Genomic DNA, 24964 nt, shown 5'->3' with positions numbered 1-24964 from the left:
ATTAGATATAGGTCTGTAATTTACTAACTCATCTTGATCAAGAGAAGGTTTCTTAAGTAAAGGTTTAATAACAGCTACTTTCAAAACCTGTGGTACATATCCATTTACTAAGGATAGATTAATCATGTCTAAAATAGTGCCACTGATCAAAGGGAATATGTCCTTAAACAACTTGGTTGGGATTGGGTCTAACATACAGGTAGAAGGTTTAGATGAAGCTAAAATTTTAGATAGCTCAGAAAGCTCTACTGCTTCTAAACAGTTCAAACACTGCGCAGATTCTAAAGATTCCTCCAATGCTGCCTCACTTACTGAGGACGAGGTAATCATGTTTGGGAGGATGCCAATTATTTTATTTTTAATGGCATCAATTTTATTTATGAAGAATCCCATAAAATCATTACTACTAAGAGCTAAGGGAATGGATGGATCAACAGAGCTGTGGCTCTGGGTAAGTTTGGCAACTGTACTAAAGAGGAATCTAGGATTATTTTTATTCTCTTCAATTAATGATGAAAAATATGCTACTCTAACTCTGCGGAGGGTCTTGTTATACAACAATAGTCTGTCCCTCCAGATTAAGTAGGATTCCTCTTGGTGTGTAGAGCGCCATTTTCTCTCCAATTTCCTAACATTGTGCTTCAAGGAACGCAGCTCTGAATTAAACCAAGGAGCCAGCTTCCTGTGAATAATCACCTTCTTTTTCAAGGGAGCTACATTGTCTAATGCAGAACGCAATGAGGAAGTCACATTGTTAGCAAAGGTATCGATTTGTGAATGGGAAGAAACAGCAATGCTGCCATCTAAAGGGCATTTCTGCAATACTGAGGATATTAAGAAGGGGACAGACTCTTTAAGTTTTGATACAGCATTATCCGATAAAAATCTACTATAATGGAACCCTCTTTTGGGGGTGGAGAATTCAGTTAGATTAAACTCAAATGTTATTAAAAAATGATCAGACAGGACAGGGTTGTGAGAGAATACTGTTAATTCTTCACAATCAATGCCATATGTCAGAACAAGGTCCAAAGTATGGAGCCGAGAGTGCGTCGGTTTATGCACATTTTGAACAAAACCAATTGAATCTAGGACAGTTTTAAAGGCTACACTAAGGTTATCACATTCAGTGTCAACATGGATGTTAAAATCACCCACTATAATAACCTTATCAGTATTTAACACCAAATCAGATAAGAAATCTGACAACTCATCCAAAAACTGAGTGTAAGGGCCTGGTGGACGATACAAAACAACAAACAGAAGAGGTTTTATTGCTTTGCAGTTTGGATGAGGGAAACTAAGGGTTAAATGTTCAAAAGAACTGTAATTATTAGTTGGCCTGGGACTAATTAATAAATCAGACTGAAAGATAGTTGCCACTCCTCCTCCTCTTCCCACGGATCTGGGAATGTGGAAATTTGAATAACTGGAGGGGGTTGACTCATTTATACTAACGTAGTCCTCTTGTAGCCAGGTTTCTGTGAGACAAAACAAATCAATCTGATTATCAGAAATCAATTCATTAACTAACAAAGTCTTTGGAGGAAGAGACCTTATATTTAATAGACCACATTTTATTATTTTATTTTTAGGTTCAAGGTGAACCATATTGATTTTTATTAGGTTTTGTGCTAAGTGCTAAGTGCACAAGTGCTAAGTGTAGCAATACAGATTCAACATTCAATGCAAGAGTAGCGTTTAACCGTAGGAGTGCACCATGCTGACGATTTTAGACTCAAAATCAGGATTTCAACAAATCTGCACTAATTTGTCAAAAATAATGAGCAGCATATGTAGACAGTACTATAATACAACCATGTTAGCAGTTTTTTGGCAAAAAAAAGTGGATTAAGGGGTGAGTTACCCTTTAAGTTTGTTATATTGTCAGTCGCAGCATAGCTTTCGCCTCTCGCTACAATAGCTTTGTAAATGTTATATGTTGAATGTTGAAGTCTTGCTTTGCGGTGTTTGTAACATATTTCCACACAGCGGGCATGTGATTAAAAGTAGGTTAGCCACGGTGCTAGGCTCAGTGCACCTCTGCTAGCTGGCTACTAACTGGAATCCAGCTAGCAGAGCAGCCGGCAGAGACCATGGAGACTTTCCAGCACAAGACATTACAACACGAACACAGCTCATGGATCGGAAATGTCCGTGAGACGTACGTTGGTTTCAGAACCGGATACTGGATCAGATGGGCCCCATCCCGAATTGTGATTTGATAATGGTCATGGGGGGAAAAAACAAAAATGAGACACTATATAATATTGAATGTTTACTTTTTGAAGAATCAGGCATTTAAACAAAGTATAAAGTAAAAAAATAAAAAATAATGCATCTACTAAATACAGCCAATGAAATGTCTGTTATGTATGCAAAGGAAGAATTAGCCCTGCTTTGAATACAAATCAAATTACATGGGAAGATTAAATAAAAACATATTTTAAAAAAAGTTGCAATATTAAGGAGAGTTATACAGGATTAAAGACTTAAATAATGTTTACTAAGCCTTTTGGATCTTTTTCCAATTGTTAACATTCTTGACAAAAACATGAGGCTAGCTAATAATCTGTTTTAAACTCTGTTTGGTTTCAAAAATTGCAACTCGCTAATATTCTTCTTTTTATTTCTCTCCTGGTGCTGTCCTCGCTCATGCCTGTTTTTAGGGCAGGCCTTTGATTTAAGTCATACTTCAGTTTTTAGTTTTGTTTTGCAGAATATATTGAATTTATCTTCTGCTTTACTGTATTTGCTGCCAAAAAGAGGCGAGATTAGCAGGTCAGTGCTTTAAGGCTTAATGACAACTCCTTTTGAGCTGACCTTAGCATACACAAGTGTGTAAGTTTGTTTTAATGCAGTAGACAATCAAATATTTGAGCCTTGTTAGTTTTGTAGTTGCAAACACTTATGTTGAAGGCGTAGTTTCTCTTTCTCAACAGTTTAGTCATAAAGCCTGATGTTTTAGGTGGAAGATCAGAGGTTTGTAACTGATTTGTGGTCGATGGTTTGCTTGCAAAGCTTTAACATGCATGTACTGGTTTTACCCATTTTTAAGAGTTATAAGAATATATAAAAAGACATTCCTGCTCTGAAAGGTCATTGATTGTTTTATCTTCAGAGCACAGGTGAGGTCAAACAGAGAGCAGGGCAGTCAAAAGTAGCCTGTCAACTGCGGCAAATCGCCGTCTATAGCAGCTCTTGCCGCCGCCTACATTTCCCCGATTATATAACGGAGCGATATTTGTGCCTTCTGGTTGAGCGCGCAGGAGCCAATCTGAGCTCAACTCTGAAAAACTTATCTCGCGCGACGCTCGCAGAGAAACAGCCAAGCGAGCGCACGGCACAGCTGGTGTTGAGCATGGAATGAGCAGGTCGAGCGCGCGTGTTGTCTCACTGCGCGCTCGGAAGTTAGTAAATTGTCATATATTCACCTAATCTGATCTGTTTTATATGGTGCTAGTAATTCAAATTCAACTAATTTTATGCAAATCTGTTCAAAACCTTGTTAAAACGATGTGAATTTTTTTTTTAAGAATAATAATAAAAAAAAACAAAGGTTGTATTTTGAAGAATTGATCATTCACTTTTTTGGCTTTTTATTCAATTTAAAACATGCACTCTGACTCTATTCTTTAAATAATCACCTGTCTTGAAAGCTTCCAAAATACATCAGGGAGACTCTATTTTTTTTAAAATTCTCCCCTCTGGGGCTCGGGCACCGGCATAAGTGCACCCTCCTACCTGGTAGTGTGTGGCCTGCTACTGTAATAAACTTTGACTGCCCTGAGCGAGTGTGAGCGATTAGTTGCTATAAAACAGTTTTACTACTGTAGTGATTAGAGTTCACATTTTAAAGTGGCTTCAGTAGTTTGTATATTTTTTTTTTTGTTTTCAGCTAGCATCACTAAAATAGCATTATCTGTGTTCAATGTCAGAATTTACATCTTTACCGTAACTCTCAGATTTCTTAGAAGCAGCCAACAGGAGCTAAAAGCTCAGGAGAATACCTGTACTCCGTTCAGCCTTCCTGTTATCTGCTGAGCTTCTCACTCTCTTCCTCCTGCTGCCTGAATGAACCTCAAACATGTAGAAAACAGCATTTCCTTAAACACATTGCTGATTTATAAGATGGATAAACTTTGAGTCGACGTCACTCAGTGACAACTTTCACTGAGTTTTGGTGTTCCCAGAAAAACGACCCAATTCTGGCCCAATATTGATTCCCACTTCGTTCTTTTATTTTGATGCACGTGTAAGTGCAAGGCTCTGTGTGTCTACGCTCCTGTCCTCTTGTGTGAAAGGCAACATTTGAAATGTCCGTTGCCATATTTCTGTGTGCAGGCGGCTCGTGTCAACCATGGTCTAGCCGAACTCTCGGATTTGTGAGGCAGCAGCAGCAGCCCGCCAGCACCTAGCCAGGATGTCCAGCAGCTCGGGCTACCCCCCCACCCAGGGGTCCTTCAGCAGCGAGCAGAGCCGATACCCACCCCACTCGGTCCAGTACACCTTCACCGGAACACGCCACCAACAGGTGAAACCCTCCGTCTGCATGGCTCTCCCTGCTGATCTGACTGTTTTCTTCTTTTCTATTCTGGGGTTTCTGCATAGAAAATGTAAAACTTAATTGTCTCATTTTTCTAATCTGAAAAAAATTAACCTTGACCATGAAAAATTGGTTGCATTTCCAGGCTGCATTCGATGACTCTAGGATGTTCCAGTGGAAAACTTCAGTTTTTGTTTCAGTGATTGGTTACCTGAGTTACCGAGAGCCTACAGAAAAAAACCACTCTCATTAAACAGCCTGTTTTTTTTTTTTATGTTTTTTTTGCCTCCTAGATCCTCCTTGATCCCAGTAAAACTGGATCTGTGTGTCTCAGGGCCCTTCCACACCAAAACAATTCAACACACTTCATCAGAGTTTGTTTCCTTGGATAGACTGCTTGGGTTGTAGACATAATGTCTTATTTCACATAGGCAGGGATTTATTTATTTTTTTTAGCAACTGTTGCTAGCAGACAGTGTAAGGGCTGCATTTTCTGTTTTGTAGCAACCCCACTTGGGAGATTTTGGACAGAGGTTCTGCAGTTGTTGTCTGAGAAAGCATTTCTCCTTTTTGCTGCTGTGTATAGCGACTGAAACGTATATGACTGATCTGGGCGCACGTGCGTGGGCTTGTTCTTGGGTTTCCGTCCTCAGACAGAGGAAATGCACTCTCAGAGAGCGAACGATAGGAGGATGATGTAACTATATTAAGACCTACAGAGGTATCTGAATTTGATGGTTGCTGACATTTGAGAGCAAAACGTGCAAAAGAAAATGTAGAAAAAAAACAACCATGAGTAATGGGTAGAATATAAATAAAAGACGGTGCGTTCAGTCAGCCTTCTGCAGGTTTGATCACTTCCTGATTATTTTGTTGTTATTTTCTTTATCTTAAACCTTTTTTTTTTAGCATGTTAGTTGGCGTCTGTAGACAGTAGTGCTTTTAGACCGTGACAGGCCTTATTTCTTATGCTGCATGGTGTGTACAGTTACCATGTATGAGACTTATTCCGATACAAAGGTTTATGTGTATATGCATACTTCCGCACCATTAAAAACTTATTTAGCGATCTTATAAGTGCATTTAAACTTAAATTAAAACGGTGACCACAAACATGTATTATATTTTCAGTCTGCTCAGTAAAGTGTGATTCTTAAACACTTATTTTACTTTAGTAAATACTGGAGACTATTTCTCTGCATTGTTTTGGATGGCATGCTTCTTAGAAACGTTCTTTCACAGAAAAGTGTCAACAGGAAAATTCCAGGCATTTGATTGTTTGTTTGAATCCAGCGGAAGATAGGAAATATTTGAATTTTTCCCGAAACTGGATTTTTCTGGCCGTCTCGCGGAGCTGATAACATTTTGGACTTGACCTGAAAATTCTTCTGCACTGTTTGCAAGTTGATTTAGTTCTTATAAAGTACTAATTAAGGTCTTGTAACTAAAACAACAACTATATGCTGTGAATAGCTAATGTTAAACCTTTGAATGGGCTACATTCAGAGTAATTGACGGCTTACACAATTCCTATGGAGTTAATCGGAAATCGTTGCTTTTATTAGATCATAAACAGCAGAGGGCGTACAGGAAGTTATCGGGTGGGGTTGGGTGGTCTATGTTTCAGGCAGAATGAGATGTGTGGTTATTTGCATGACTCTTCATAGCCAAAATGTTACCTCAGGACATAGTTGTTTGTTTAAAGTGAGATGCTAGTGTAGAGTCCTGTAAATAAAACAAAATCTCAGGTTTTAATTACTTAACAACAAAAAAACACGCAGTATTTCTACAATCATTAAGACTAAGATGTTTAATACGATCCAAATGATTTAATTTGAAATAGAAAAGCAACAATTATTCCTACTGCTACTGACACAAAATACTGATTGTTGCCTATAATAATGTTACTTACCATTATAATGTGATTTGTGTTGAGAGAGTTGTTGCTGAGATTTAAGCAAAAAAAAAATCAAGATCGAACGCCTGGCACATTCAGTGGTAGTTTTGGGATATTTCATCTTCTCACCACACAAACTGTTTTTACTCTGAGGAAAATGGACATTATAGTTACTCGCTGCACTATTTAATGGCAGCAGTGTTGCCGCAGACAGATCTGAGGGAGATTATCAGTGCAACAATAAACAGGCAGCAAGTTTCAGTTGTTGGCGCGCCTATTATTAGAGCTGCGCTCTGAAAGAGGGAGGGGAGGATGAGGAGAAGGAGAAAGCTGTGGAAGAGTCTTGTAAAGTACAGTGGTATGATGGGGTATTTTAGCAGCTCTGAAAGCCAGACTGGTTAAACCTTGGGGTACATTGGTACTGGTAACCAGCCCAGGCCTAACGACAACAGTTTTTTTTTTTTTTTTGTGTGTGGGGAGCCCCCCCATATTTTTTACTGTTCTGATCTCCATCAGATTGCTTTTTAAGTCATTTGTTTTCTTCCTCCTTCCTCCTAAAGGATTTCTCCATCCCAGACTACCGCTCTCACATGCAGGATCCACAGGGCCGAAGAAGGCTGTCCTTACTCTCAGAGTTCCACCCTGGAGTCGAAAGGTGCTCTTCCCGTCTATGAAACGGAAAGCTTTTTCTTTATTCACCTTAGATCTGTTCTGATTTCTTCCTATTTTCTGCGTGTTGTGCTGCACACGTTTTGTTCTCTAAACATGTTTGTTTGCTTCCAACTTCAGGCCCCCAGAGAGACGGCATGTTTACGAACCGCAGTTTCACTCTGCCGCAGCCCAGGCAGAGCTCGAGGCCCTGGAGGCCAAACGCCCTCGCATGGAGACTGTAGCCGAGGCCCATATCAACCGCACCCCTCCCACCGCAGGGGGCGTTGTGCTGCCCATGCCCCACTCTGTACAGGACAGCCTGAGAGCCACTCTGGAGGTCAAAAAGGTGGGGTTCAAATGTTTGGAGTCTGTCCTTGTCTTCCCTTTTGGCTTCTACTGGATCTCGCTTTAGTTGTTGCGTTTATCGAGGACACTGAAATAAAGACAGTCCAGAGGAGGATTGGGTTTATTCCAGGAGAGGCTCTTAAAGAAAGTGGTTGATTTCAACATCGGCTTCTTAAATGTACCCTCGTTGGGTCAGATGCAACGCTACTGGCCCTTAAAGTTAGAAAAGCGACATGAAATCTAGTCGGCTGATTCCCACTTTTGTTTTGTTTTTGCGTTATTAATCAGGAATCTCCGTTCACCGTCAAAGTGGAGTCGGCGTCCCCAGGAGGAGCTACGTTGCACATGGGGGAAGAGCAGGACACGTCTCCCTCCAAGCTGTCTAAGGAGGAGCTGATTCAGAGCATGGACCGCGTGGACCGAGAGATTGCGAAAGTGGAGCAGCAGATTTCCAAGCTGAAGAAAAAGCAGGTGGGTAAGCCAGCGAGGCATGTTGTCTCTGAGCAAAGCTGAGAACAAAGGTTGTTGTATAAGAAAACTTGGCTTTAACAACTCTTTCATAATGACCCCGTTCTGGAAAAAAAAGCTGTTTTGCAGTGGCAGTAAAACAAAACAAGACTAGCCTGAAAATCATAAAATAGCAGAGGTTTTTGGTGACAAAATATTGTAGTTTAAATGCACATCAATATATCTGTGTCTGCATATACGTCAGTAGCCTATATTTAATTGATATTCCAATCCAGCTTTATTTATATAACGATTCCAGTGAAGGACCCTAGTTGGATAAATGTGAATTGGTAGAAAGTGTTGGCTGGGATTCAGGAGCATCCGTTTAGTAACTGACTTGTACAGATGAACATTGCATGGTGATATGACACATTTTATTCCTAATTCTTGTCTTTGAACTGAAGTGTTGTTCAAAGCCAATCCTTTTGCATGTGTCAATCAGCTACAAACTTCACCGTATCTTAATGGGCTGTTATGTGATAGACCAACTACCAAAGGAGTGCATAGCTGTGGAGTGGAAGAAAAAAGTTGCAGGATTTTTCAAATATTTAATGGAGTAGTATTTGGTTGCAGTTACAGTTACTTTTGGGGGTGGGTCTCTACTAGACCGCACATCTTGATTGAGCTTGAACTACTTCCTAAAGAAAGGGAAAATTCAGACCTCAGTCAGATTGGTTGGACGCATTCTGTGAACGTCAATGTGGCCCGAGATTCTCAGTTAGATTCTGGTCTAGACTTTATCTAGGCCCTTTCAATACGTGAATAAGCCTTTATCTGAACTAATCCATTGTAGCTCTGCCTGTTTATTTCTATGTTTTTGTGCTGGAAGGCGACCCTCTATCTCAGTTTCTGAGCCTCTTAGCAGGCTGCATTATACAGCCACTACCATGTTCTAGCTTGACGATGTGCAGTTTGTTTGTTTAGAGTCCTTAATGACTGACTAAAGACTTAATCCTGTCAGTTTAGGTCTACGGCCGTGCCTGAGTAGGTTTACAATTATGCCGTGCGCTGCTGCTGGGATTACGACGAGTATCGTCTTATTATTTAAGTACCATGCATTCAGGCTAACCTGAGGTAAAGTGGTGGTAAAGTCTTAAAGAAACCACATTTTGTGTATGCTTGCAATGACTTTCATGTACTTATCCCAAACGATATTGTTGTCATGGCATTCCCCGCATTATCGCATGGTTTCATAACATCAGCCGTCTAGCCATTTATACCGCCGACCATCATTAGTGTGACCCCTGTGGCCTGAATCATCATCAGCAGATATGCTGATAAAACCTGCACAGACTTCAGAGATCATCAGGATGACGGGACATGCTAATCCCAGACAAGATTACGTTTTGGCTTGCTCCAGTTTCACACAGGAAAAAAAATAACAGTTAAATGCTGAAATCAGAAAGTTGGAACACATGAAAATGTGTGTCTGTGTGTGTGCTATTTAATCATCTTTCCTCACAAGCTTTTGGTCTGAAATTCCTGTCCTGACGTTGTCTCCTAGCAACAACTGGAGGAGGAAGCAGCAAAGCCAGTGGTGCCAGAAAAGCCAGTGACCCCTCCTCCGGTGGAGCACAAGCACCGCAGCATAGTTCAGATCATCTATGACGAAAACAGGGTACGTCTTCTGAACTCGCCACCAGCAGCGTTCACCTTTCCATCTCCTGGGGAGCTATTCCCTCCTCTGTCCCAACGCTCTTTATAATCTTCAGCGCCCATCAACAAAAAGCTTGTTTGTCTGTTTTTAACTGCGACTGCAACAAGCCAAGATGATGTGCATTTCCTCTCCTTGCAGCAGGGGGAATAACAGCAGACAGTAACAGGCACTTTAAATATAGTTTCAGTCCATTTTGCCCGTTTCTGCTTTGAAATGATCGCTTTGATCTATTTTTTTATTTTTTTTTGGAGCTGTTATGTTGCTTCTACTATGAACTGAACATTTCTTTCTGCTTCTGGTTTCCTGCTCAAACATCCCCACCACAAATCCCAGCAGCATTTTCATTCTCAGAACAATGATCCAACTGCATCCACTGTTAGAATATGCTGGACTTTCCTGTTGTTCTTGGTTTATTAGTTTGGCTGCAGTGCAAGAGAGTAAGCATGTTTCAGTAGAATCTATTAAATATTTGCTCATTTGTTTAAATTCTTAATTAAAAAAATCACATACATCAGACCATCTTGCATTTAAGATGGTCTGATGTAGCAGCGCTTCACGAAGGAGAAAACCATTTCTGTGGAGGTCACTGCAGTTCACGGCTGTCAGACAGCGTTGTGGTCAGAGAGTGCTGAGAGAGACTCTCCTCCTCAGTCAACCATTAACCCCTCCAGGATGTGAAGGCGCTCACGCCATTTAGTCCGCCAGCTGCGGTTGTTTGTCCCCGTCTGTAGATGGGCTCGGGAAATTAAACACTTAGTCATTATGTTCCTAATGATCTTGTCCTAGCTAAAAGTCTGCTCTGATCCAGAAGGAATCTCGAGCCAGCCTTCATAATAATAATAATAAGTTTGTGGCATCACCACATTTGCTCTGTTCTTCCTAGTGCAGCTGCTCATTTACAGGGCTTTAAACTTTCCCACATGTTACCATATTACAACCATAACCATCAATGCATTTTATTGGGATTGCCCAGTTGGTCTTATCAACTCTTATTTAAGAGTGAAATGAGGTGAACAAACCCCTATAACTATTTACTAATTAGTTGACTTCTGATGATGAAATTTGGATGCACTGCACTTTATTTAGGACTAAACAAAATTGATTCCATATGCACACCACACATTTTTGATCATTTATCATTTTCCTTCTACTTCACAATTATGCACTATTGCGTAATACTCTCTGACAGAAAATTCCCATAAAGTACATAGAAATGTGTGCTTATATGACAAAATGTGAAAAGGTCTAAGGCATAAATACTCTTATACTAGTTTTCTGTAATGCAAATCTTGATTCCATCTCTTATTACTTTTTTTAGCGTGTATGTTTGTGTGTGGAGAAAAACAGATGTTTAAAATAAAATGGTTTTGTCTTGATGGTTGTTGAGTGGTTTAGATATTGATGCTTTTTTTTTTTCTCAGAAAAAAGCTGAAGAGGCCCATAAAATATTGGAAGGTCTTGGTCCCAAGGTTGAGCTGGTATGTTAACCAATATCCATCATTTTATCTATTTTTTATTTTATTTATTTTTTTGGCTTTAAGGAAAAATAGTCAGAAATGCACCAATCAGCTTTATTTATTTTTTGGGGGATAATTTTTGACCTGCTAGTACAGGTTTAAGCTAATTCCCATTTGACTTTAGAAACTTTACTAAAAGCTGTAAATATGGACAGTATTGATTCTAGCCTTCCTGCCATGAGTGGTGATTAACTTTTTTATATAAAAATATATATACTGGGAAGAGAGGCAAAGTCACATTGTGTTTCTGTTAGACAAAAGTCGCTTGAAAACGCACTTTTACAGGTATTTCACAAGACAGTCAAAATGATTATAGTGGTTACATTATATTCTGTCTAGCATTGTATTTGTAATGTTAGCATGATTAACACAGTTTTACTAAGTTACATGTGTTGAGAGCCCTACCTAAACTGAGATATCAAAGAGGCTGCCAACGTTTCTGCTGAAAAGAGGTTTAAATCTCTGAAATGTGAAATGGCAGCTTTGTTGCTTAGCCTTCTTGTTATCTGATGAAGGTCTCTCTCTCTCTCTCACTCTCTCACAGCCTGAAGGGTTCACAGACATGCAAGCATAAAATAATAGTTTACAGTCAAATACCATCTCGCGTTTTTGTGCTTCCTCTAAAATCACATTCAACTACTTCACCAATACTGAAAATGGCTTCTTGACTGAGCATTCACACAAAAAGGAAAGTTGTTGTTAGCATAACCTGCTAGCGCTAACATGGTGCGTTTGCTGAGATGTTTTTGACTGGCTGTGAGGGTTGGCCAAGCTAAAAATGGGTTGATTCTGGTTACCAGCTGATTTCTAGTTGTATCTCTAATACTAATGCAGAATGATGGCACAGCTATGATGAACTCAGCTCCAGTTATTTGCTTTTCTTCCTTTTTAAGCCTCTGTACAACCAGCCGTCAGACACAAAGGTGTACCACGATAACATCAAAACGTGAGTATCTTTGTTTCATTAATCCTTTTTAACAGCGATGTGCAGTGGTTTGCAAACGTATTCACCCCCTCTTTGCATTTTTCATGTATTGTTGCCACACAACTGGGAAATAAAACGGGTTGCCTGAGTATGCAGCATTTCATTTACAGAACATTTCTACAATCTTGAAAATGTGTAACTGTGCTTATTGCAAAGCAAGCAAGATACGCACAAGTCAATTATTATTATTTTTTTTATATGTTTTTCTCATTTTCTTGGTTGGAAGGTAACAAAACAGGTAATATGCTAAGAGGGGGTGAATACTGTTGCAGGGCCCTGTAGACGTTAGTGTATCGCCGCAGACTTGATGCTCACCGAGCCGCCGGCAACGGAAACCGTCTCTGACCTGACTTCTCATAAACCTCTCTGATAATTCAGTCTAATCTGATTGCTGAGTCACCTGGCTGTCCTGCTCCTCTCACACCAAAGGAGGGTGCTTGGGAAAGGAAGTGAGGATGTGTGTGTGTCTGTCTGCATCAGGCGTGTTTAGAGTAGGTTGCATGAGGGGTTAAAGGCCGTGTCGTCTGGAACACAAAAAAAAACACAAAACCTTATCAGTGTGTACCTCGAGAGCGGCCCATCTGGCCGGGCCTTTTATCAGGACGGAGACCGATTCTGTGTGAACCTGCTGAACAGGCCATGCTCTCAGGGTCACTGCCCTCGCTGCCCCCCCCCCCCCCCCTCCCCCACCAGCATTCGTAAACAGAAGAGTTCCCAGTATTTTGCATGTGTCCCTCTGTTTGTAAAAGTCACTGTGGGATGGATTTTTGGAAAGATTGTGAGAGCTCTTATTTTTAAAGGTAAATGCCAAATGCACAGTTAACCTTTTAAATAAGAGGTTTATAGTAGACTGGGATTTTATGCTTTTTAAGCTAACATTTCTGCATAAGCATAAGAATTGAATGGATTCCTGCTTTGTTTCAGAAACCAAGTCATGCGGAAGAAGCTGATTTTGTTTTTTAAGAGGAGGAACCATGCACGTAAACAAAGGGTAAGTTTCCCTGCTGTCGAGGATGCAAGTTACATGATGTTGAACTTGCGTCTTGTTTTTCCATTTTTGTGTCGGTATTATGGATATGGCAGGAGAAGGCCTTTCCTTTCCCATAGTGGGTGTAACAGTCGCAGCACAATACCTCATGTGACCATGTGTACTCGGCTGACCTCTGCTCACAGCGATGAAGCTTTGGGTTCACTTGGTTTTTAAACTTTTGCTGGTTGATATGAATATGATGGTCTGTGTTTTGTTTGGCTTTAAAATATATTTTTAACCTAAAATATAAATGTATTACTAGTAGATAGTTTTTAAGTTAATAAGAGGTAATTTGTTTATCGAATACATTTTTCACCTAGGACAACTCAATTATGTTTGTCTCCAGTGGATGTAGTGATAAAATCCAGATTAGCAGGCACCGGTGCAGTAAACCAGATTTTCAGGCTTTATTAAACTTTATTTCAGCATCGGTGCTGTTAGCAAAAAGCTGATGTGTCTACATGAACCCGCTGACCTGTTTTCGCAGAGTCGGTCATCCCCAAATGACACGATGTGGCGTTACATGTGTTATGAAGCCCCTTTGATCCAAACTGCATTCTGAGAAACGCATTTGAGAGCAGTGTGGAGTTCAGAGTCCATTTTAAATTTTAACCATGGATGTCCCTAATCTGATCTGTAATACTGATTCGGATCTAATTTAAGGCATTTTAAAGCCTCACCTTTGAGGAGGTAATTAAAACCTGTCTGAACCTTTTTTCCTTCGCAGCCCCCTAGGGAGTACATCCCACTGTTGGAGAACTATTAGTGTAGGGAGTCCCTGATAACATTGTTAGCAGGATGGAGACGTGGGTTTATCAAAGACTGTGACCATAACCCTCAAATTCCACATGTTCGTGACCACTCCGTATTGTTCACGTACGCACACCTCCATTCTGTTAATGAGAACCATTCCACATTCATCGTTACTTCTCTGACTGTCGCCATCAGCGGACAAGCTCTCTGTCTTTTACCGTTATTATGCCAGAAAACTGTTTGAATATGATTATTATTATTTATTATAATTTGCTATTATAATTTTAATAATGGGTCATTCAAACACAAATGGTAGCTATAACATAATATGGTTCAAATGGTGGTGATCCCAGGGCTATAAGCTTGTAATGATTAATACCAATAATGCATTTATTAATTAGCTGTTATGAAGTCATTTATGCTGGAACGAGGTGATCTGATCGGTTTCTGACCGATTAGATTTATCCAGCAAGCGTTGATAACTCAAATTATAACTGCAATTAGAGTTTAATCTTACTCCTTTATCACCAATCCAATGTAAATGTCTCTGTATCAATCTCAGATGTTAACTCAAAAAGACATAGCTCTGTATCCTGAAGACCATGCAAACTCTGGATCGAAATAAACACAGTTAATATTCCACACGTTATTTATTGAACCAAAACAACTTCCTGTCACAGTAATTATTCTAATTCAATAACCTAGGAACTCTACTCACTACTAAACTAGAAATGCAAAAGAAAAATAAGTGAAAATAAAACAAGTCACAATTGTTTGAACATCACATTCAAGACGTCGGCACTTGACGTAGCAGTATTGAAAGACAAAAATAGCTCTGAGAAGCTGGATGGGCGCTTCAATGTTCTTCAACAAGCTAGCTAACAGCTTTGCTTCGCTGCACCTTCCCAAGATGGCGACTATGACGACACATGACCTACAACCTTGTGTGATGCGTAAATGTGGGGTGTGCCTTGACTAGAGAGGCGGACCTGAGTGAGAAAATTCAGACAAAGCGATTTGAACTGGAGATAAGAAGGAAAGAAAAAGGAAAAAGATGGAAAAATCGTCTCTCAGCGGAGCCACTTATAAGAACCACAAACCAAAACACAGCCAGAATCACTTACAAAATGCATCAAAAATATCCAGCAGTTAAAACAAACTCCGTGTTGGAGTAATTAAGCATTAAACTAAATCTCATAGGTTCTGCCCAGGCACGGAAATATATCACCTTATGGGTGAGAAGAGAAATAAAAGGGGGAAGGCCCGTTTACTTGTGTTGTCTCACGGGGATGTCCCAGCTCCAAATCCGCGGACGTCCTGGAGCGCTTCGGTGAACGCTGGTCCATCAGGCAGCAAGGAGAGGGGGATTCCCGAAGTCTCTGGGCTCTTCGGGTGCTTTGTTTGGCCAAAACGAAAGCGTGGTCCCTTTGACGATCACTGGGAGATAAGGCGGCTCTCAGTCTCTGATCGAAGTGGATTCAAAAGTACTTTCAAAGTCGACCTCCTGCACCTTGAAGCAGGGATGAAGTTTGCTTTAAAAATCCTCGGTCCAGCGAGAAAATCGAGCGCATGGCATGTGGGGGGGATCCCACGGAGTGAAACAGCTGTACGTGCCTTCTCAGTCTGGCGGGGTGCCAAAAGAAGGAAGATTGCAATGCGCGGCTGCAATAAATACCTTTTATCATAGCAACGTTATTGCGTTGTTGTGGTCGGCCGCCATTTTGGGCTGTGTTGCATGATGGGAGTTGGTGGCCATTTTGACCATGTTGCATCATGGGAGATGTGCTCTGTCACGTCCTGAAGTGGCGTAACACGGTCACAATACTGAACAAGTCCAGTTTTCTGCTCCGGTCCGTCAGACTCCAGCCAGGTCAAGCTCCACAATTACAATGGTATCAAACAGGAAAAAGAACGCTAACAACATCCAGTTTGTCAAAGTAAAATAGGGTAACGAGAGATCAGTAACTACAAATTAAAACATCTTCTTTTAAAATATTCCCAATAAAGTTGACCATTTTATTTAAAACTTGGAAACAGACTACTGGTTTTTCACCGAATAAGTAAGCAAATTGGTCATTATAGCAACATGGCAGTAAAAATACAGAACTTTTTGGACGCTATTAAACACTTAAAAGGATGAATGAAAAGTTTTTTTTCCAGCTCCTATATATTCCCCTTTTTTATCGCTCAAACTCGTACTTCACACCCCTTAAAGGGGTCTAGTGACATACTGTGACTGCGAATTTCTACACTACTACCTCACTCCAATAAAATCCAAAGGTTTTGAGATTAATTTATTGTGCCTTGTTGGCTTATTATATTTTATTTCTGTGTTTTGCTCTTTGTTTTTTCTTTTGTTTTCTTTTGTTTTGTTTGTAAACAACGCTTTTGTGGATATTTACCATAACAAGACCCGTGACTTGAAGTTTATTGCGCATGTGAACAATGAGTAAACTACTTGCTCTTCCAGTAACGGTGTGAATTGTCGCCATCTTGCTTTCTGATAGTTATGTTGTACTGCCGGCAGATGAACCAACAATGTTTATGTCTGTCGGTCGCACTAGGTGCAAAATTCCTTTCAGGGTCACAAAGGACCGAGAAAAGACTTATCAGGATGAACGCTCGGCCTATATTGTTTTATCTGAAAATCTCTCTATCTATCTATCTATCTATCGATCAGGAGCGAGCGATGAGAGCACGATCTACGAGCACGAGCAGAGCGAGCGAGGATCTAGCGAGCGAGCGAGCGAGCACGAGGAGGAGCGATCTGAGAGCTAGCGAGCCAGGCAGAGCGATCGAGCGATCGAGCAGCGAGCGAGCGATCTAGGAGCAGCGAGCGAGCGATGCGAGATCGAGCGAGCGAGGAGACGAGCTACTAGCGAGCTAGCAGCGAGCGAGCGAGCGAGCGAGGGAAGCATCGATCGATCGAGCGATCTAGCGAGCAAGGACTAGCAGCAGCGAGCGAGCGAGCGAGCTAGCGGCATCTACGAGATCTGAGCGAGCGAGGAGCGATGCGAGCGATCGAGCGAGGAGCATGCGAGCGTAGCGATCGATCTATCTAGCGACGGCAGCGAGCTAGCGACAGCTACGAGCGATCTTCGATCTATCTACTATCTATCTATCTATCTATCTATCTATCTATCTATCTATCTATCTATCTATCTATCTATCTATCTATCTATCTATCTATCTATCTATCTATCTATCTATCTATCTATCTATCTATCTATCTATCTATCTATCTATCTATCTATCTATCTATCTATGCTATCTATCTATCTATCTATCTATCTATCTATCTATCTATCTATCTATCTATCTATCTTATCTATCTATCTATCTATCTATCTATCTATCTATCTATCTATCTATCTATCTATCTATCTATCTATCTATCTATCTATCTATCTATCTTCTATCTATCTATCTATCTATCTATCTATCTATCTATCTATCTATCTATCTATCTATCTATCTATCTATCTATCTATCTATCTATCTATCTATCTATCTATCTATCTATCTATCTATCTATCTATCTATCGATCTATCTATCTATCTATCTATCTATCTATCTATCTATCTATCTATCTATCTATCTATCTATCTATCTATCTATCTATCTATCTATCTATCTATCTATCTATCTATCTATCTATCTATCTATCTATCTATCTATCTATCTATCTATCTATCTATCTATCTATCTATCTATCTATCTATCTATCTATCTATCTATCTATTTTTAATGTTTTTTTTTAGTTATAGTCACAGTACGTGACTAGGGCCTTTTGTAACATTTCACATTCATAGAAATTGAAAAGGTTTTAACCATTACACCTCTGTGCTATATTTTTGTGTTTTGAACAAAGTAGCACATAACTCAAGTGGAAAGAAAAAAAATCATTGTTTATTTAGCCGTTTTCCAACGATTAATAAAACCAAAGCAAAATGTTTGCTGGAAAACTCAGTATCTTTAAATTAGAATAAATTCATATGTGTTACATGTTCCACATGAGTTTTGTGATTGTATCCCTTTTACTTGCCACAGTATCTGGTTTCTGTGCCGTGACAAACCTTTTCTTTAATTGCAGAACCACCATATGACTCGCTTCGGTACTAGGTTAACTGCAGTGCCTTGCTAAGTGTGGTGGCGATAAGCTGAACCTTCACAGAGAGACTCTTTTGGCGCAGTGGGTCATGACTGTAGAAGTTGTAAAATTATACAATTGATGTATTTAGGGAACAGGAGACGCCTTGGTTTCCCCTGTTTGTTTGGACATATTGTGTGGGGGCAAAAACAACTTTTGTGTGCAGTGGAATAATAAATATTGTCATATCAAACAGCATTTCTGAGAACTGCCTTGCCAAACCACTGCCTTATCGGTTATTTACATATTGCAGAATCACCTAAAGTTTAAACACACGGGTCTTTTTTTTTGGAGCTGTGCTTCAGTGAGTAACCTTTCTGGCTGCTCCTTCTCAGACTCAGGCAGACCTCTTTGGACTCTGAACAATGGCACAGTGCTCATGGCCTTGTGCCAAGAGGAAGGTAAATTGTTTCTCCCTTGCTGCAGAGGATTGGGGGGGGGGAGGCCATTTTGTCCTTGTTGCGTTCTTCTTGAATTTCCTCTAAACATTTAAACTCTTTGATGTCTCTGTATTAACTGGTTTGAATCGGTTTTGTAACCTCAGTGACAATCTGTATTTTTATTTGATGATTTCAATATAAACTTGCGTAATAAAAATGCCACGACCTGTTGAAGAGGGTTTGTAAACATAACGATTGCATCAGAAGAGATTTTGAATGGAGTTAGAAGGAAATGGAGTCAATGATGAACTGAGACCCACAGCAAACAGTCATGAGCAGCATGTTCTTGCTCCCATTCTGGCTTCAGCCCACTCCGTATGCTGTTTACATTTTTTTTTTTTTTTGTCAAATATAAATTGCAACATTGACTCCCCCACCCTCTGACTGTTTAAACAAACTACCACGTTCTTGCTTGCTCAGTTACAGAGAATTGTTGTGGCTGTGGTTTTCGGATGGAGAGCTGGGAAGGCAGTGAGGTTTGTTTTGTTGATACCATTATTTGTGATTGAGAAGCCCCGCCCAGATTTTTCCTGATTTAGGCCCTTTTGTCGTGTCTGACCTGTAGATTCTGAATTTGATCAATTTCCTGTATTACACTTACTAAGGATAGTAAGTAAGGAGAAAAATATGTTGCAGAACAGGTTTTTTGATTGAGGTAAAAGCTTTAACAGTAGAGTTGGCAATTTTTCCAGAGGTGTTCCCAAGTCCCATTTTAAATAACTGTGCATGCACAAGACCGTCTTACCTGCTCCTCAGGGGGATCGAGTGAAAAAATCTCCCAAATCCACTCTGGTCTTTCTACTGAGGCCTTCTTCTTCTTCTCCTCATAAACTTGTAAATGGTTTGTTTCTTGCGACTCTCAGCCATTTTCAAAGTGTATGGTGAGAGCAGCAGCGCTACAGTGAACGGCTAACACCGAAGCTAACTCCTAAGCTAACTCCTAAGCTAACTCCTAAGCTAACTCCTAAGCTAACTCCTAAGCTAACTCCTAAGCTAACTCCTAAGCTAACTCCTAAGCTAACTCCTAAGCTAACTCCTAAGCTAACTCCTAAGCTAACTCCTAAGCTAACTCCTAAGCTAACTCCTAAGCTAACTCCTAAGCTAACTCCTAAGCTAACTCCTAAGCTAACTCCTAAGCTAACTCCTAAGCTAACTCCTAAGCTAACTCCTAAGCTAACTCCTAAGCTAACTCCTAAGCTAACTCCTAAGCTAACTCCTAAGCTAACTCCTAAGCTAACTCCTAAGCTAACTCCTAAGCTAACTCCTAAGCTAACTCCTAAGCTAACTCCTAAGCTAACTGGATACATAAACACTAGAAGTACGCATAGCAGCCAGCAAGCAGAAACTAACCAGGAACCCTCGCGCACATTAGCGTTACGTGAGCGCGTCCCAATGATTGACATGTGGGACGACCAATAGATAAGGTGATTTCCCCCAAAACTTGAGGGACAGAGGGGAGTGAAAGCAAGAACAAAACTCTAACCAATCCCTGCCATTTGGTCCGACTGACAGGGATTGTCAGAGTTTTTACAGGCCTGCAGCTCCCACAGAGATGGAATTTTACCTCCTTTTTCTGAATAAATAATGCTTTTACTACTGTCAGGATGGAAGGATTATTTCACCCAGTATAATATTTTTTTTTGAACAGGAGTTCCAACCATAGCTTTAATATGCCAAAAATGAAGATGAAAACAATACCGTCTTTGTTTATGCATCATCGGATGTCTATGGTGTTTATCTTTTTTGTTAGACTTGGAAAAAATGCATATTATCTGTCACTTTTTATGGACCTAAAACGGTGGGAGTCCTTAGGTTTTTTTTTTTTTTTGTGTTTTTATAATGACCTTGTATTGGCAGTATTCTCACGGGAAATGGGTTGAGAGAGAATGGGGAAAGACATGATGTGAGGTTACACTGCAAAAAGGGAACTCAAAGTAAGTAGAATTTTCTTAAAATGTGTGTATTTTTCCTTGATTTGAGCAGGTAAATAAGACTATTTGCCAATGGAATGAGATTTTTGCACTTAAAAAAAGAACAATTCATCTCCATTTTATTTCAAGTGCAGGATGTCTAATTATTTTATTTTAGGGGTAAAAATACTCATTCCATTGGGAAATAGTCTTATTTAGCTGTTCAAATACAGGAAAAATATACTAATTTCAAGAAAATTGTACTTGCTTTAAGTTCCCTTTTTGCAGTGCAGGAATCAAACCCTGGAAGTTTGTTTAGGGGGCAGAATGGCCTCCACTATGAGGGGCCTTCTCCACCCCTACACTTAACACCCCCTTGAGTTCTTACTGTTAATGCATTCAATGAACCAGATTTTCAGTCCTTGATCTGCCCATCAATAGTTACCTTTACGTATGCAAAATTTCTTGATCAGCTTGAAGAAGGAAAACAATCTGAAAACATCATTCATATTGGCACAAAATTAACCTGATCATTACATGCACCAGGCTTTATTCACAATAGAAACACTCTGACACAGGTGGAGTTGTCAAATTTCCTTAAAATAACAGAGAAGTAGTAGTTTTACTTCTGTATATGCTTTGTAAAAAAAAGAAAAGCACACACTTGTGTTCATTCTGTACTCATATCCATATAAATACACCCAATGTTACCCTATGATGGACTGACAACCTGTCCGGGGTTTACCCCGCCTCTCCCATGGCCCTGCATGTATAAGCTGGATGGTTAGATCTGTCCATTGCTGATCCGAGCTTTATTAGCATCTGCTTAAAGGTTGTTATTTTAAAAGGTATTTTTAACCCGACAAACGAGCCTCATTGGAACGCATATTCAAATTTATTCAAATATGACTAATTAATGTCGGTGCAGCGACACTCAATTTAAACTAAGCTCCATCCATTTAGTAAAAACAAAAATCAATTTTGTGTGATTTAGAGCTTTAATTTTGAGTTGCTCTACAAGAAGGTCTACTAAAAATATAAATTGAAAAGCAAACTGTAGACTTCTGTTATTAGATTAAAAAATAACCACTCACCGTGGATTCTCTTGTTCACTTTGATGAGACTAGACATTAAACAGATGAGAGCTTGTCTTGGCTCTCTGCATAGGAACAAACGCCCCTGATACAAGTGTACTGTTTCCCTTTCGTGTGCATAGGAACAGAAGATCTGTCAGCGCTATGACCAGCTGATGGAAGCGTGGGAGAAGAAGGTGGAGCGCATGGAGAACAACCCCAGACGCAAAGCTAAGGAAAGCAGAACACGAGAATACTATGAACGCCAGTTTCCCGAAATCCGCAAACAGAGAGAGCAGCAGGAGCGCTTCCAAAGGTAAGCGTCCTTACCTGATATCGCGATAAATGGTTCTTGATTTTGAGGCGCATCGGGTAAATGAATGAATAAAAATCCATATTATAGACAAGTTCAACCTAAAGGGTGTATATTCCCTGCAGGTTCTGGTGCACCAGGGTTTTATGTTTAGAAAACTCAAATTCATATTTTATTTTCCAACTTTTTGTTCCAAACAAAACTGGAGCCGTCCACTGGATTTAGAGTTTAAAGATAAATTGACTCTACAGAGTAATTATCTGTCTGGGCAAAATAAGATTTATGATGTATTATTTTGTTATCATCTTTTCCTTTTATTGGCAGGACAAATTCTAAAAAGATTTAAACCTTTCTTAATTAGCTCAAGCTAAGATAGGATGTCTTTTTGAAAACTAAGAAGCCCCACCTTCTTTGCTATATAAATAGAACAAAAAGATGTACTTTGATGTACTTTTTTTAGATTAATACAAATTAGTTAAAGGTTGATGTATGAATCTGTGATAATCTCTTAATTCCTTTGTCTGTTGATTCAAACCATACACCTATCAGAACATCTTCTTGTCCTTAGATTGAGAAATCTGCATGTCTAATTTCCAAGTAAATCTAAAATCAATAAAAGCCAGATCAGTGAATGCTTAAGTTTTATATATTTTGCTTTTTATCTCATCTGTTTTAATTTTAGCTGATATCAAGGTAGCCCCTAATAAGAAATGGTCTCCTTTATATTTTGAAGCTGTCTGCTTAGCTATCATCCCAAATAGGGAAAACCTAGTAGGATCTCATCATGTAAGGCTGCACAACATATAGTCATTTTCATATCGCAAAGGACTGTTTGGAGTAATATTTGTTGGTAATATATTCCAAGTGTTATGAACTTTATTTTACACGCTTTAACCTTTAGCTGGTTGCCCACACCAGATATATATAAATGACAAAAAGCTAAAGGTCACATAGAGTGATTGAAGCTCAGATGAGAGAGGAAATAAATAAATTGGCAGATATTGGTTTTGCAAGATTTTTTTTTTTTTTTTTTTTTTTAATGTTTTGCAGCCCTAAACTGACTTTAGAGCAGAAAAATCTCTGGAATGATACTCAATGTTGTATTTTTGTGTAGAGAAGTATTTTGAGAACAAGACTTTTTTTTAAAGCTCTCTCGAAACAACTGTAAATAAGACAGAGCTGGTGCTCTGCTGCAGACAAATTTATATCAGCACTTAATATCATGAAGTGATGTTATTAGTAGGTCAGTATGTCCTGTTAGGTCAGTATGTCCTGTTTTTCCCACAGAGTTGGACAAAGAGGGACGGGTCTTTCTGCAACCATAGCGAGAAGCGAGCACGAGATTTCTGAAATCATCGACGGGCTCTCTGAACAGGAGGTAGGAACCAACAGCAGAAAATTAAAAAAGCTCTTCCTCCGCAGGGGTTCAGTTGTTCCCGGTCATCCTCATGGGAGATTTCCTCCGCGTTTATTACAAAGAGGAAGTATTTATGCACTTCAGCAGCACCTGATTTTCTGCGGCTTCTTCCCAGCAGATCCCTTAGCCTGTTTCACAACACACTTCCATCATAAACCCACAAGCACGAGTCGCCTCCGGGGTCTTTTTGAGCATCCATAAATCACAAGTGGATGACTCACAGCTGTGAGTTTGCAAAAAATAAAGCCATCAGAGCGACGGGAGTGCTGTTGATGTGCTGCAGCGACATCGGCACTGTGCATAAGATCTGCATCAAATTTCTATGATATATCTCACCTTCTTAGTCTGCTGGTTGGAAATGGTTCTATTTCATCCCTACTGACCGCCAGAGGCGGTGCTTAAAGCACTGAATGATCACTCTTGCGCATGCACAGGTCGAGAATCTTATACCAACATAGTCACGTGTGACCCCCGGTGACTCCGGAGCCCATATAGTCACGTGACAGCGACAGCTCAGTCCCTTTCAATCTTCTCGCATGCAGGTTGTGCAGGTGGTAAGTCACTGATTGTTGCTTGTCGCTGGTAGCCTCGAGACTACGGTCGGGGCTGCGAGGATTTTCTCGCCCTCCAGAGGCTGCGCAAGCTATTCTTATTACAACTCTTTCTTCGATTGGTAAGTTGTTTTCCTTTATTCGACGGGAAGCGGGACGCGTTCGCTCCCTGCGTCGATTTCCTTTGCCTTTTTGGCGACTCCGACCAACCTGTTGCTTGCCGTTTGGTTTTTGGTTGGTGCATATTTTGTTAATCGCTCCCGCTTTCGGGCGTGCGTTTCTTATTTACTCTACAGCCGTTTTTGCGGCTTGCCTTTATCTTGGCAAATTGCAGCCGTGTTGGCTTACATATACTGATTGAGCTTGCGTCTCATTACCGTGCAGCCGTTTTCGGGCTTGCCTCCTTCATTTACCGTGCAGCCGTTTTCGGGCTTGCCTCCTCCGTTTACCGGGCAGCCGTTTTCGGGCTTGCCTCCTTCATTTACCGTGCAGCCGTTTTCGGGCTTGCCTCCTTCATTTACCGTGCAGCCGTTTTCGGGCTTGCCTCCTCCGTTTACCGTGCAGCCGTTTTCGGGCTTGCCTCCTTCATTTACCGTGCAGCCGTTTTCGGGCTTGCCTCCTTCATTTACCGTGCAGCCGTTTTCGGGCTTGCCTCCTTCATTTGCCGGGCAGCCGTTCCCGAGCTTGCCTCATTTATTTACCGGGCAGCCATTCCCGAGCTTGCCTCCTTCATTTACCGGGCAGCCGTTCCCGAGCTTGCCTCCTTCATTTACCGGGCAGCCGTTCCCGAGCTTGCCTCCTTCATTTACCGGGCAGCCGTTCCCGAGCTTGCCTCCTTCATTTACCGGGCAGCCGTTCCCGAGCTTGCCTATTAAGTTAATTGCGGCCGTTTTCGGGCTCGCCTTCTCATTGTGAGCAGCCGTGTTCGGCTTCCCTCACAGTGCTCTTTGCAGCTTTTCCACTGCTGGGGAACCCCTGGTGGCGTGTTCTGCTCGACCGGGTTTCCTGGCCTATTTGCTCGTCTGCTAGTGTCAAGAGTAGCGTTTTCAGCTCGACCTGACCTAGTCCTGCGAGCACATGATGTTGGACGTGCCGTGCTGCAGAGCTTGTTTGGCCCCTCTCCAGTTAGAGGATGGGCATGACCTCTGTCCCTCTTGTTTGGGACCGGATCACCTGAGGGAGGCCTTGACTGAAGCGGCCTGCCCTAATTGTTCTGTTCTT

The 24964-nt window shown here is 40.6% G+C and overlaps 1 protein-coding gene across 4 annotated transcripts in view; it reads left to right on the top strand.

The window, feature by feature from the left end:
• ncor1 (nuclear receptor corepressor 1) overlaps positions 1-24964 on the top strand; it is an 83288-nt gene that overhangs the window by 7665 nt on the left and 50659 nt on the right. For all 4 annotated transcript variants that reach the window (XM_036143394.1, XM_021320855.2, XM_012871219.3 and 1 more), the window contains exons 2-11: positions 4345-4534; positions 7004-7098; positions 7233-7440; positions 7728-7910; positions 9451-9564; positions 11025-11081; positions 12014-12066; positions 13030-13096; positions 21606-21778; positions 23063-23153. In XM_036143394.1, coding sequence (XP_035999287.1) covers positions 4424-4534; positions 7004-7098; positions 7233-7440; positions 7728-7910; positions 9451-9564; positions 11025-11081; positions 12014-12066; positions 13030-13096; positions 21606-21778; positions 23063-23153 — 1152 coding nt within the window. In that variant the 5' untranslated portion in view covers positions 4345-4423. The remainder of the gene's footprint in view (positions 1-4344; positions 4535-7003; positions 7099-7232; positions 7441-7727; positions 7911-9450; positions 9565-11024; positions 11082-12013; positions 12067-13029; positions 13097-21605; positions 21779-23062; positions 23154-24964) is intronic.

Source organism: Fundulus heteroclitus, chromosome 11, assembly GCF_011125445.2.
Source record: "Fundulus heteroclitus isolate FHET01 chromosome 11, MU-UCD_Fhet_4.1, whole genome shotgun sequence".
NCBI classification, from domain to species: domain Eukaryota; kingdom Metazoa; phylum Chordata; class Actinopteri; order Cyprinodontiformes; family Fundulidae; genus Fundulus; species Fundulus heteroclitus.
The sequence above is the reverse complement of the archived record's forward strand: the minus strand, read 5'-3'. Positions and strand labels throughout refer to the sequence as shown.